Source organism: Metopolophium dirhodum, chromosome 5 (genome assembly GCF_019925205.1).
Source record: "Metopolophium dirhodum isolate CAU chromosome 5, ASM1992520v1, whole genome shotgun sequence".
NCBI lineage: Eukaryota > Metazoa > Arthropoda > Insecta > Hemiptera > Aphididae > Metopolophium > Metopolophium dirhodum.
The window spans coordinates 34,604,292-34,618,671 of NC_083564.1; the positions used below are offsets into that span (position 1 = coordinate 34,604,292).

The 14,380-nt window shown below is 40.3% G+C and overlaps 1 protein-coding gene across 3 annotated transcripts in view; it reads right to left on the reverse strand.

Moving 5' to 3' along the window:
* LOC132944128 (homeobox protein prospero-like) overlaps positions 1-14,380 on the reverse strand; it is a 53,225-nt gene that overhangs the window by 5,273 nt on the left and 33,572 nt on the right. For all 3 annotated transcript variants that reach the window (XM_061013311.1, XM_061013310.1, XM_061013312.1), the window contains exon 2: positions 461-3,725. In XM_061013311.1, the coding sequence (XP_060869294.1) occupies positions 461-3,676 (3,216 nt within the window). In that variant the 5' untranslated portion in view covers positions 3,677-3,725. The remainder of the gene's footprint in view (positions 1-460; positions 3,726-14,380) is intronic.

Sequence of the window (14,380 nt, forward strand, 5' to 3'; positions counted from 1 at the left end):
CCGAGAAACGATGATCGGGAGAGATATAGTATAATATTATGTTATATTAATATATTATCAAGTGGTGCACATTCGTGGCAATAGGGTAGAGGGCAAGAGAATCCCCATATCGTCAAAGAACTAACGATCGTTTTTTTTTAATGTTGGACATGAAAGTATTTATTGGAAATCCCGCGATAATTCGTCGCGAACACGCGAATTGCGTCGTCCCCCCAACAACTTCTTACGGAATATATTATATCATAATGTACACGATTAAATATTATATTACCCAAGTTTAGGTAAATAAAGTATAAATGACGTACACGGTAAATACCTTATAATAATAATAATAATAATAATAATAATAATAATATAATTTAGAGCATAAACGAAATAACCTAAAAATATATTATATTTTATTATATACATCGTTACCAATAAATGTTGTATAGTTTTTTTTTTTGTATAAAAAGGATATTATAGGCGACATGCCGTCGTACGGTCCATCTCCTGAATTGCACTCAGATATGCGGTCGACGCTGTCGTTACCGCCGTTGCCCATGGACATGTCCATCCGGGCTTTCATGCTCATCAGGTCCGGTGACGAGTTGTGGTGCTGCGCGGCGGCTAGCAAGGCGGGGTGGAGCAGTGACCCGTGGTGGTGCTGCGGCGGCGGCGGTGGCGGCGAGTCGGACATGCCGGGTGGGCTGGACGACGGGATGTGGTGCGGCACTCCCTGGTGCTGGCTGGTGTAGAACGGGCTGTAAGGGCTGAACACCTGCGATTCGTGCAGGCTGGGGTTGGGTATGGCCACCGATGTGGGCAGCGACACCGGCAGCAAGGGCATCGGGGGTGGCGGCGGCGGCTGAGGTGCGGCCGGCGCGATCGACGGCGATTGCTGTTGCTGCTGGTGGAACGGCCGCTGTTGGGACGGCGGGGGCGGCGGGGGTGAGTCGCCGGCCGCGGGTTGCATAACTGCAGCGGATTGCTGCATGGCCTGGGCGCCGCCGACCGGTTGCTGCGCCCTTCCGTCCAACGATTGCATAGGATTTCCGCCGCTGTTACTGTTGTTGTTATTGTTATTGCTGCTGCTGTTGTTGTTCGCCGAGTCCTGGGTGAGTATGCGGTTAATGGCGCGAGGGGTGATCCGGGTGTCGGTCACCTTGTGTCGTTTCTTTTTGGGTATCACAACCAGGCTGAGCGCCTCGTTCTGCTCGGGTGCCGGTTCGCGTTCCATGCAGAACGGGTTCAGGTGAGACGGCAGTCCGCTCATAGACGAATATAGGGCAGCCGCTGCGGCCGCGTTGCTAAGGCCAGCTGAGCCGTGCAATTTTGGCGCAAACATTTGGGCACCCCGAACGTGCCCGAGCGCTGCGGCAGCCGCGACAGCGTCCGCGCCGTTGTACAGGCCGGCGGCGGCGCCGCATGTCGTGTTGACCAGACCGTTTCTCATCTCGGCCGGTCCATTGCTGGGCATCTGCAGCAGACCGTTACCACCTCCGCCGATCGTCACGCCGTTACCGCCTCCTGTCACCGGCACCTGGCTCGCGTTACCATAACCAGCGCTACCGACGCCGTTCATCATCTTCGACAGGCCGTTGACCAAACCGGAGTTACGGTCGGCACCGTGGCTTCCGCGGTCGATGACTTTGGTCCGGGGTGACTTGCGGTCGACGTCTTTGGTCATCAGCTGCATGTCCGCTGCGTCGGCCGTCTTGGACGATTTGCGCTGTTGTTGCTGTTGCTGCTGTTGCTGCGTGAACTTGGCCATGATCGTGTCGATGAGCCCGGTCAGTGTGGTGGATATCTCAGACTTGAGCGCGTCCGCCAACAGGTCGAGGTCCGGGAACGGTGGCGTGGTGGGTGGCTGACGGCCAGACCCGGGCACCGCAGCAATCTTTTCGGGCGTCTCGGCCGAGGCGGCTTTCTGCGGGTGCATGGGTGCTGGCACGTTCATCTGGTGGTTGACGTGATGTTGATGGTGGTGTTGCTGTTGTTGCTGTTGTTGCTGTTGCTGCTGCTGCTGCTGTTGCTGTTGTTGTAGTTGCTGTTGCTGTTGTTGATGTTGTTGTTGTTGCTGTTGCAGTTGTTGTTGTTGCTGCTGTTGTTGATGTAGTTGCTGTTCGGCCGCGATCGCGGCTTCCTTGGCCAGCCTGGCTTCCTGCTCCATGAACAGTTTGTGGCCAACTCCTTGCAGGTACATGGCCGCCGCGTTGTTGATGGCGTGGTGCTGGATGTGAGTGTTGTGCTGTTCTTGGAGCACTTGCTGCTGGAGCAATGTCAGCGCTCCGTTGAATGACGGGTGTATGGGCATGTGCGTCTGTGGCAGGAATTTGACCATTTTCGAGTAGTTTGGGTTGATCTGTTGAGCCGACGAGGGCATCATCGGCAGTGGCGTAGTGCATTTCGGGGCGATCGGTGGACTCTGCCTTGCCGCCGAGATTTCCGCCTGTTCCTGTTCGGCGTCGCTGCCGTCCTCGGGCTCGTCGTCGTTGTCCATTCTGGTGCACAGCTGCACGTACTTGTGTTGCATTTCGGCCAACTGTTCCTGCATGGTGCGCAGTTGGTCCTTCAATACGTTTTTCTCGTCCATTTTTTGTCTGAGTTCATTAGGACTAAGATCTTCGTCGTCGTCGTCGTTGTCGTCGTCGTCCACGTCCATCGTGTTGTACCGCTCGCTATTGTCGTGCTGTTGCGGGTGGTACAGCTTGCGTTTTTTGCAGCCGTTGACCTGGACCGGCAACGAAGGGCTGGACCTCATCGTGGACACGATATTTTCGACCCTAGCTTTTTTCAACTCGTTTTGTTCGACTTTCACCTCGAAGTCTTTGCTGTGCTCTTCGGCCGCGATTTCTTTAGTGTCGGACACGGGCGAGCCCAGAGACCTCTCGGAATCGGTACCGTCGTTCATGTCGTCCGCGTCGTGATCATTGGTCACCGTGTTATTGTTATTGTTGTTGTTGTTAATAAAATTGTTCACTGAGCTTACCTCGGCCGGATCGACCGGCTTGCCGCTGCAGTTGTCGACAATGTCCGCGGCGACCAAATTTTTGGCGGCGTTGGTGACGACGCACTCGTCCGCGCCACTGATGTCGTTCTTATTACTGTTGATATTGTTGTTGTTGTTCATAATACTGTTGTCCGGCGACGACGGGTCGTCGGAATTTCGGAACTCCTGTTCTAGTGCGAGCAGCTCCTTTTTTCTGCCCTGTAGTATGTCGCGGAGCATATTGTGATGGGCCAACTCGCTGTTGGGTCCGGCGGCCGGCGAACCGGGCAGACCGGGCAGCGGTTGCGTCAAACAATCGGACGAATCCATGGTCACCATTTCTTCTTTGACTTGACGGCCGATGAACTCGTTTAGCATTTTACCGGGCGCGAAGCCCTGGTTGAAGAAGTACTGCTGGTGGCCTTGGCCGAAAAATGCTCCGTAGAAGCTAGCAGCCTGGTTGAGCAGTGGTGCTGAGGACACGATCGGTCGAGAACTGAAATTCGGTATGGACGAGTAGCTGTTACGCGGCTCGCCGGCATCCACGCGCTGTCTGCTCCGCTTCGCCTTGTTCTTCAACAGTTTGTCGGCCGAACCGTCCAACGGATCACCCCCACCACCGATGCCGCCGCCGCCGACGAAACACTCTGCGCCCCCCGCCACCGCCGTCGTTCCGTGGTTGCCGCCGTCCTCCTCAGATGACATAGCCGGCTCCGATTGGCGGTCCCCTTCCTTCGCGCATCAACCGGATCACCTGCACACACACACGCACAACGTAAACGATTAATACACATACACACACACATATAATAATAATAATAATAATATACAACAACTGTTTTTTCCCTTTCCCCACTCCGATTATTCGACTACCCGCGACGACGCCACTGCCGCCGTTATAATATAATATAATATTATTGCCGCCGCTATACCACTCACCTACAATCGCTACTATGTACTCGTATACATACACACACACACACACATACTCGAACATTTATACTTAAACTTATATGCATTTGAATTTACGTGAGTGTGTGTGAGCACAATAAATACTGCAGTATACAACACTCTGTAATATACGTGTATATACAATACCCTGCGGCTCGTGCCTTATGTCAAAAACCTAATGCATCTGCTCCTTCCGACCCGCGTACACGGCTATTATATATATACACGACTATTATTAATGCACCCACAACGACGTACTTAATCAAATCAAACATGATGATAATATACGCTCGATCCCAATCAATATAAGTCTCGCGCGACCGGAACTATATTATATACATAACTATGGTATAATATGTAATAGGTAGGCACCGTGTTGTCTCAAAACAGTACCTCTTAGTACCTCTACTATATGAACGAATGCCATATATACCGTGGACGAATAACAACGATAATAACGGCAACAAGTTTTTTTTTCAATCGATCTATAGATCGACGTTTTCGAGTGTAGGTACTATAGGCCCCTATATAATAATATAATACATAAAAAATCACCGCGAACCTAAATTAGTCTTACGTAATATTTTACCTTCATTTGAAAATCATCAAGCTTTTCAGCCGCGGTTCCTCCGTATACGTAAGAAATCTAGTACGGTCGTACCTATGTCTGAAATCCCTTATGTTCTGTCAAACGATATCATTTTACGCCACATATTTTTTTTCTAACATTAAAAACAAATATAATATAATATACATATTACCTAAGTGTGTACAACCAAATCATAGTGTGTGTTTTAATAGTGTATTAGGTTAATATAATTGTTTACTATGTATTTAATTAACTGTGCACACACACTCACACACACACTCATAGGAAATGTATTTCAAAAAATATTTCCCGATTAGTTCATAAATCAAACTACTGCGTTTACACGCTGCATACTTTTCTTGACTTCAATTTGTATAGTAAGTTTGCGCCAGCTGCAGAGCTATTTAACTATACTTTTACAAATATTTAATATTAATATTCAGTAATTGGGCTACGTGTACCTGTATCGGTGTCATAAATTATTTCTATACAATTATTCGTGACGAAGTTTTTTTTACGTTATTTAATGTTTTCGTGACTAGCGGATTTGCATGCGTTATTATAACTCGGGATTTTAATAATAATAATAATTAACAATAAACGAATTGGTACGTGTCCTACTCATAGGTGTTGATAAGATTTAATCCGTGATATATTATTTAGATCGATTACATACAAGAATAAAAAAGAATAATCCGATAATGTATCGCAAATTAGTATTTAATTTGGTCGCTCAAAGAAGAAACGACGAAATCAGAATCAGAATGATGTATATCAATAATAGGTTTTGATTAATACTAAACTGTCACATAGACTTGATGATGAGACACATCTGTTTATTGTCTCATCAAATCGAAAACGGTAAACGTTTTTTTTTGTTATTGTTAAACTAAACGCTAAATACGTGTTCGTAATGCTATATAATTATAATGTTATATTATGTACTAATATTGTACCTATACTGGCTACAGTGGCGGTCTTGAGCGTTCGATACGCTCCTGGGTCTTGGTTAGTTATTATTAATATATAAATATTAAAAAAAAATTGGAAACTAAATTAATAGCAATTATAATAAAAGTTATAAGATATAATACAATAATAAAACCTAAGTCTGCGTTTATTGAACAGTCACAAAAGAATAAAACCATTTTTTGTGCTACGGTACTAAAATCGCCCCTCTCCCCTCCTGAAGTTGTTTAAAAATCATGTCTTTGTACCCAGTATTTAATATAGATATATAATATATTTTTAACTGCACGTTGAAAACCGATTGAATATTTCGCAGATACACTTTCGACTCTTGAGTTCAAAATATATTATATTATAATATTATTACATCAACAACATGCTGTGTTGACGTCGGATTCGCAATTCGGATATACCTATACCACAGAATGTATGCTGCTTATTTGTGTATTACATTTTTTAAACAGCCCAACACAATAGACGTGTTTTTTTCCGGTTTTAAACGCTTTCGTTATTTTTAGCTAAAGCAAGTTTGCACAGTTTGTTTAGTTAAACGGAACAAACCAATGAGCTACTCTGCAGTTACGTATATAATACCTATGACATTATAATTATTAATAATTACATATAACATTATACTTTAATAATACAATATACCTATACATTTCGGTCGGTGAGAGCGACTATACGATACACCCGATATCCGCGATATTTTTGTTGAACTCGACGACGATTCCGTTTGGTTTATCGACAAACGGTTTTATATTATTGCCGTCTGATTTATAGTATCTACCTAAGTGAATCGCATTGGATTGTAGGCACAACTGCTGTAGTCGTGTCACGTAAGTTTCAGCGATTGGTGTGTTATTATAAGTGCTGTGTGTGTTTTATTCTCATAAATAATGTTTTATGAATAATTGAATCTACAATATCGCATACACGGCGCTGATACGTAACAAAATTATCGATATTATACACATAGTTATGCGAGATATTTAAACTATAACGCAATACAAAATAAAAACATAATATAGGAAAATAAAAATGTGATTGTAATTATATTATCATGTTTTAAAAAATGATTTAGTTGTAAAAAGAATTAACGAACTAAGATCTTGGAATATTTGACAACACGCGCGTAGCAATATAAAAACGATACAAGTATATGACTACATATTGTGCTAAAACTTTAAAAGTTATAAATCTCAAAGTCCAAAACTACAAATTACACTTAAAATATCATCCAAAAAAATAAACATAGTAATTCGTTTCAATAATAAAGTTTTGACAAGATCTCAAATATAGTAGGTATCTGTTTAAAAAAAAAATGCTACAGTTAATGATATTTTTTAATTACAGGTACATACAGGTGAGTCGTTAGTATATATTATTAGTGTATGAGTGAAATTGGATTACACTTTGACGTATCGGCCAAACTGCCAATTGTACATGAAAAGTTAATATTTAAATATATGCATATATATTATTTACAAGGTGTAAAAGAAAGACTTGACGAAAAAAAATGATGCTACTTAAATGTATGAAAACAATTATTAAAATTATATGATTAGTAAATAATTTAAGAAATATACTCATGTCAGCAAATTCCAAAAATAAATAATTTGAAAAAAGTTATAACGTTTCAAATTTATTTAATCAAAAAAATATTGATTTTTAAAAAATTTTAAAAATAAACTATTTGACTTCAATAAATGTTTTTACTATAAAAATTGTTCATATAACCAGATCCACAAATTGGCTATTTTAAATGTATACAAAAAAATTTAAATCAAATTTAAAATTTTCAGTGTTAAAGAATAAAAATAATTTTTATATTGATATAATATAATGATTTAAAAAATTTAAATATTGATTATAACAAAAGTTATTCCAAAAGTCAGTTCTATCTGTTACGCACTGTATACTCCCTTAAATAAAAAAGAAATGACCTATCAAATTAGTGTATATTATGGCTATAAGCAATCTAACGGATCACTCTGTATATTATATATACATATCATATTATAATATATTATATTGCGCAAATGCCACGGGATACGCATTCACGTCGCGGTCGCAGAAAACGTATATAATACAACTCGCGCAGTCATATTATGTACTGCTATAGGTACGGATGTCGAAGAATATAATATTACAGGAGAAAGGAAACCGGTCCGCGGGCAAAAGACGAACGCCAAGAAGCAAAAGCTAAAATAAAATAAAAAAAATACCCGCATAAGAAAGAGGGACGGCGACCCCGACCAGGTGGTGCCTTTGCGGGCTCGTGGGAAAAAACAGTGTCGTACGCGCTAAGACCGCGCGAACCTATATGAATATAATAACGGTTTTTTTTTCTTTCAACGTCGCGCGTCTTGGCGAGGAAGTCACCGAGGGTTGTTCCGGGCGCGCACAATAGCGAAATATGTCTTTTCGGCAACGACTGTTCGCCACCACCGTATAGGTACCCGCCTCCAACCCCAATAACGACGACAACAATAATAATAGTAATATCTTCAAGACGCGTGAGGCACGCACACACACGCACAAACACGCACACACACATACACATGCACACACACACATACATAGGGGCGCGCACCCTTCTAACGGTCGTTTCTCTCCGGTTTTTCTGCGGGCGCTCTTTTGACGCAGGTATATACACGGCACATATGTAATACTTTAATACAAGTAAGTACATTGCGAAACGATCGTTTTTTTTTCTTCACCTCTTCCTCGTCCGGCGCGAACGGTACACTTATAGTACACACATTTTAATATATATATATATATATATATATTTACACAAGACTTGTGTATTATTTCCGTTACGACTTAAGCGCACCGTTTTCTTGCAAACGCTCATGACATAATATGATTGCTTAAGGTCCTAACCCGGCCCCAGTGCGTGCGTAACCGAGTACTTCATATATATACGTATGTCGTATACGTAAAACTTACAAAAAAGTTAACTGAATTTGGTTTTTTGTGTATAATTTAAGCTAAACTTATACTCTTTCAAGAAGTACCGTCCGTCGGCACAATCACACTTATACTCTAACAAATATATTTTGTACCTGCTGCTTTGATAATCCTCTTTTTGAATGGCACCGAGAGTATAATATAATATGTACTATAGACTATAGTTATCACATGAGCTTGGATGTCTTTGATAGATATATAAGTATAAAACGTTCACCTTTGATGATAAATGTTAGGTTCAGAAATAACTAACAAGGTGCAAGATCCCGTGAAAACGGAGGAAAGTGTCGAACTGCAAAAGATACGGACCGTCATCGTTGTGCAAAAATAACTCATAAAACTATATGCTCTCCGGTCATTTGCGAATATTATCAAAGATGCAAAGTCTGCAAAAGTTTCTAATTTGTCGGAGTAAGTAGATATACCTTACTAAAAAAAATCTAAATAATTAACAAAGGTACTAAGGACGAAACTCCGATTGAGATTAAGTATATTTAAGTTTAAATTGATTATAAAAAATATAAAGTTGTAAATTCCGGGAACATTTTGATACTACGGTGTTACGCATGCATAGGTATATTGTGCCTATTTATACAGACGGGACGCTGATGCGGGGGAATCGCGAGTGCGCGACTTTCGACTGCCGATCGACGACGGTGGCGGCAGCGGATCGGGAAAAGGGTTAATTAAAAAATGATTATTAATTATTTGCGCGCACACGCCCACACTCGTATAACGCATACTCGTGTGCGTGTATAAATATTTTGTAGCGTGGGACGGTGCAGTGCAGTGCTGCAGTTCTAGCGGGGTGTATAATGTACATGTATAGATATACGGTGTGCGCCGAGTGCAATAAAAGGGCCGTACAAATTCGCTCTTAAAGACTTTTGTCCACTTTCTTTTATTTTTTCTGCGGCTCTTTCGCAGTTTTTAATGAACAACTATGCCAACACGTACACACACACACGTATATATATGCATTTATATGTCGGGTGTACGTGTACACGCACAGGGGCGGGCACGACGAGCGAAGGGGAAAGGGTTCGAAAAACGTATATATACGCGTCCACACACCCACCAGCGCCGACTTAACCTCTCGCAAGAGCACTCGTTCTCGGTTCTAATTGAACACGACACCATCACTACCACCCGTAAAAATATAATAAATATACGCGTGTGTGCGCGTATAATGATATAATAAAAATAATAATAATAAATATCCGATTGATTTTGCATGTGCACGGTCTGCGAGTAATAAAAATAAATTAAAAAACGTATACCTAACCAATTAACGTAAAATTAAAAAAGCAAAAATCCCGCCACTCACACCGGAATCGCACTCTCACACTCTCGTCCGGTTTTAATTCGACGTAAGTTTGTGCATTTTTAATTTACGTCGTATTCGCATAATACACCATAGTGATAATAATATAATGCAGCTCGTTCGAAAACCTATTTACACGCACCCTGAGAATATCGTCTAAATACGATTTTTTCATTTATGACCGCGTGGCCTGTATATTATATACCTACGGCCGATCGACGATTTAATAACTCGAAGATGATGAATGGTTAAACAGCGAGCACTGCAGCAAGACGACGCGTGCTCCGCCAGACGACATTATATTATTATTTTCGGCGATAATTGTTTATATTTTTTTTATGGTACCCGCGAGACCGTTTAATTATTGATGTGTATAATGGGTTTTACGAGCCGCCGACCGTTTATACCGTCCCTCGTCGCGGACCGCGCGCGCAAACATTGAACACTATATTATATACGTATATAATATTATTATTGTATAAAACACAACATAACGGCGATTTGCAGTGTGTTGCAGGAGACGTAGTCATGTGAGACGCAAAAGGGTCTTATGAGATCGATTTTTTTTTGCCAAATCATTAAACCCGTTACACCGGTACATCGCGTGGGTCGTACCTTTTGTAAAAATTCAATTTTCGGGTTTTTTTTGTTTTTTATCATTTATTGGCGATCAATCGACTTCTATTGTCTTCCGTTACAACAGTCGTCTTCACATCACAGACCGACAACACGTTATGATCAATATAACACTATCGTATTGTATACACGCTTTGAGCCTATTTGCACATCTTGCGAATGAGCCCTCACAAAATAGGATATTCGCCGGCGCACATATCATGACGTGATGCTGGCCGCGGTTTGCTGCTGTTGCTGAATCATGGTGTATTAATTAAAATGCAACTGTTGCTCACCTCTCGCCCGCGCGCACGCACTCCGACCCGACCATCGTCATCGTAGTCGGAGGGAATGCCGTGGAATATAATATATATATAAACGACCGTATAACAATAATAAAACAAAAAACGACCAAGAACAACAATAACAATAATAATAATAATATTATATACCTTCTATTCGATAGCTGATGTACATTGTATATAATATGTATATTGTATATTATGCACGCCAGGAGAGCGCTTTGATGATTATCTTGTCTATATATAATGTAGGTACATATAATATTTTATTTATTTTTATAAAAATATTATAATATGCACAATGGTCGGTGGTATTGCCCTTCACGTCGTGTATATTATGTTAAATATACCTATAGATGTGTGTGTATATATTCATGCTTCAAGGGATAATTCACAAACTTTACGTTGTTAGGACGGAGCCTTACCTTTTTATTTATCTTTTTTTTCATTTCATTTATTTATTAATTTTTTCAATGTTTATTGTTCGGGTGAAAAATAAAAACACACGACTGAAATTACTCTACGCGCAATACTCTTTTGTCCGGAAAGTTCCGGTCGTAGTCAATGACCAAACACACACACACACACACATGGACCGATACGGTCTGTCGATAAGGGAGAGTTTGGTCCACACAGGTAACATATGGCTGCGTGTATATATTCCGACCAGGAAGGAAGTAGATAATTGACAGTGGAGACGGACGCGACGCGTAATAATATCCTACATTTTATACGCCACAGTAAAAATATATTCACGCAAATAAATTAGAATTCGTTACTCTGTCGGGGGCGGGGTGCCTTATTGGTGGGACTCTTATTAGATTGGATTCTGGATAACAACGGAACAACGGAACGTATTTTAAAAACCGAATTCTCACAGTGTGCGCATGTGTGTCCATGGCAACGACGGATAACCGTTGTAGTACACATACTATTCACACACATGTCATCGTAGTCGTTCCGCGGGAACGTGAAAAAATTAAAATACTAAAATTACCACTTCTGTTCTCATGTGTTATTCTACTACGATATTATATTATAGATAGGTAATAGCGGTTTGCACCGACCAACCTGGTCAAAACCGTGTGAGAAAACATTAAACAGTATATTTTAGTGGACGCGTATATGCTCAAATAATATTATTAATATATAAACCACCGCACTATGACACCATAATAATATATACCGCGTGACTACTGTATAATATTATACGTGTACTACACTCCTACTTGTTGTGACCACTCAATTAACGCGCTTGGAGCGGTCCTAAAAAACCGTCTAATGCGTGTAAGATCAATAGCATTGTTTTTAACTGATGTGGGAATGAGTAAATTGATATTCCACGCTTCCTTTAAGTCGACCAGTGTACCATCGCGTATTATATATATATTGTGTGGGTAAACGTATAGATACGACGGCTTATACGCCGAGCAAAAGTTTTATTTGTTTTCATTTTTCATTTATTGTCGTTATAAATATATTAAACTATAGCCAGGCCACCGCGCACCGGAATGAGGATGACGTAAACGCGTGCAACGTCTGTTACCAATTATCGTATATTTTATATGAACGGCGGTGGACAGACGCGCGAATAGATCGACAAACTCCTTTACAACAATTGACATTGCCGCCATATGGAACTGTCGTAAGTTGAAGACCGGCGACATTTTGGTCGTTTTGTAGTCAGAATATGAGAGTACCCACGCACTTCTTTTTGGAATTTGGAATAGTAAAATAAAAATTATTGATTGAATAGTTGTTTTAAGTTTTATCACAAAAAATAACAATTTAAAGATAATAACGTTATAAAATATTATATGTTGTAATAGTATAATATGTACCCTAAGTAGGATCGTGGAATGTTATATGTTATAACATGGAAATGCAATTAGTCAAATTGGTTAATGAAATAATTTAGAAATAACAGTTGTGAAACGTGATGATGGAACAATCGACATGTGTTATAATAAAATTTAATATTAACGACGAACGAAAGAGAATTTATCGAAATCCCATCGGCAGAGGTGGTGGTGACGTGATGGTTCTTTTGAGAGAGCCTGCAGCGCAAGGTATAAATATTATCATTACGACGATATATTATAAAGTTGAATATTTTTTTGAAATTATAATTTTTTTTTCTCTGACAACAGCCACGCGCTGCTGCAGTATAATATAATATAGTGTAATATTAATGCCGGATAATTATTACACCACGGCCTTAAGAAACAGAACGGTGTATGAATTGCGGATTAATGACGATGACGACGGCGACGACGACGACGACGACGAGAATGCGAAGCACAAGTCAAAGGAAAAGAAGGGGTTGTGTTGTAATTATAAAAAGAGGCTCTGGTTTTTTTTTTTTACTTTTTTTTATTCCATCCTCGTCCTCTCTTCTTGAACTTGTTTTTCGCCCTCTTTTCGATTCACCCCGTTGATTATAAGTACTTGCGTACGCGCAACGGAGACGGAAAACTACCCGTGTAATGTCTTACTTCTCGTGGACTTTTGCCCTCTCCTCACCCCCTATCACCACCAACCACCACCACCACCACCACTACCAATCTCACCGCCGTTGTCGTTTGCATCGCGTTTTAGTGATTTTTTTTTTAAAAATGTATATATGCATACAAATATATAAAGAAAGAAAAAATATGAAATACGTATAAAACAATTTTTTTGTTCGTCGCCCGCTCTCCGAAGTCCATCCACAGGGCTGGCGGGAAAAACTTTTGTCAGAAACGATCGCGCGTATATTATGAAATGTTCACCCAGTTAAGGCAGGTCAGTAAATACTATTCAAAGTGCAGTGTATCGGTGTAGCAGCAGTGGTGGCGATGGTGGCGGTGGTGCAAACTTTGGAACGTCATTGTTTTTTTTTTCCCGTCGTTTTACTATTATTATTATTATTATTATTATAGCATATACATTTTTTCCCCAGGGGTGTAAAGATTTCGTTTATGAAATAATGTAAGTAGTACACGCCCTGCGCGATCGGCCTCGGAGTACACGTTTTTTTCTTCATACTTTGGGGGTGAAAATAATCCAATAATGTTCAACGAAAAACTCGTACAAATTCTCTATCGATCGATTCGATAATAAATCATTGTTCATGATGTATACTATTTTGTATATTATAACATAGCAAAACACGGAGATATCTGTGACGAACACATGGCATAGCTGCTGTATTACATATCGAAATATATTACAACATTACTTTCTTATCATGCGTTTGAAAAAAAATCACGCAAATCGGTTATGATTAGAATTTCAGATGTCTTAGTTGTCTAAAGACTTACCTCACTTTTTAATAATATATACGGTTTACGTGTTGTAAAAGTGAAAGATCGATTTCCAACGTCTGTAGAGGAAATTGATTATTAAATAATATATTTCGCAACGAAAATAATTGCACAACGCGTAGAAATAATATTTACAATTAATAAACTGTTTACACGGATTTAGGTACACGAGTTGTAAAATACCTCAATAGTAAAACGCCAAAACAATTATTGGTATAAATATTTAGGGACCTATCTCGATGTATCGCGTGGTGTATAATATTTTGGGGTACTTCCCCTACATTACTTTCCCTTAATATTATACATGACGGTCGGATGGTGGTAGGAAACGGTAATATTATGTTATTAATTATGATAATGTTGTATGTTAATAATATA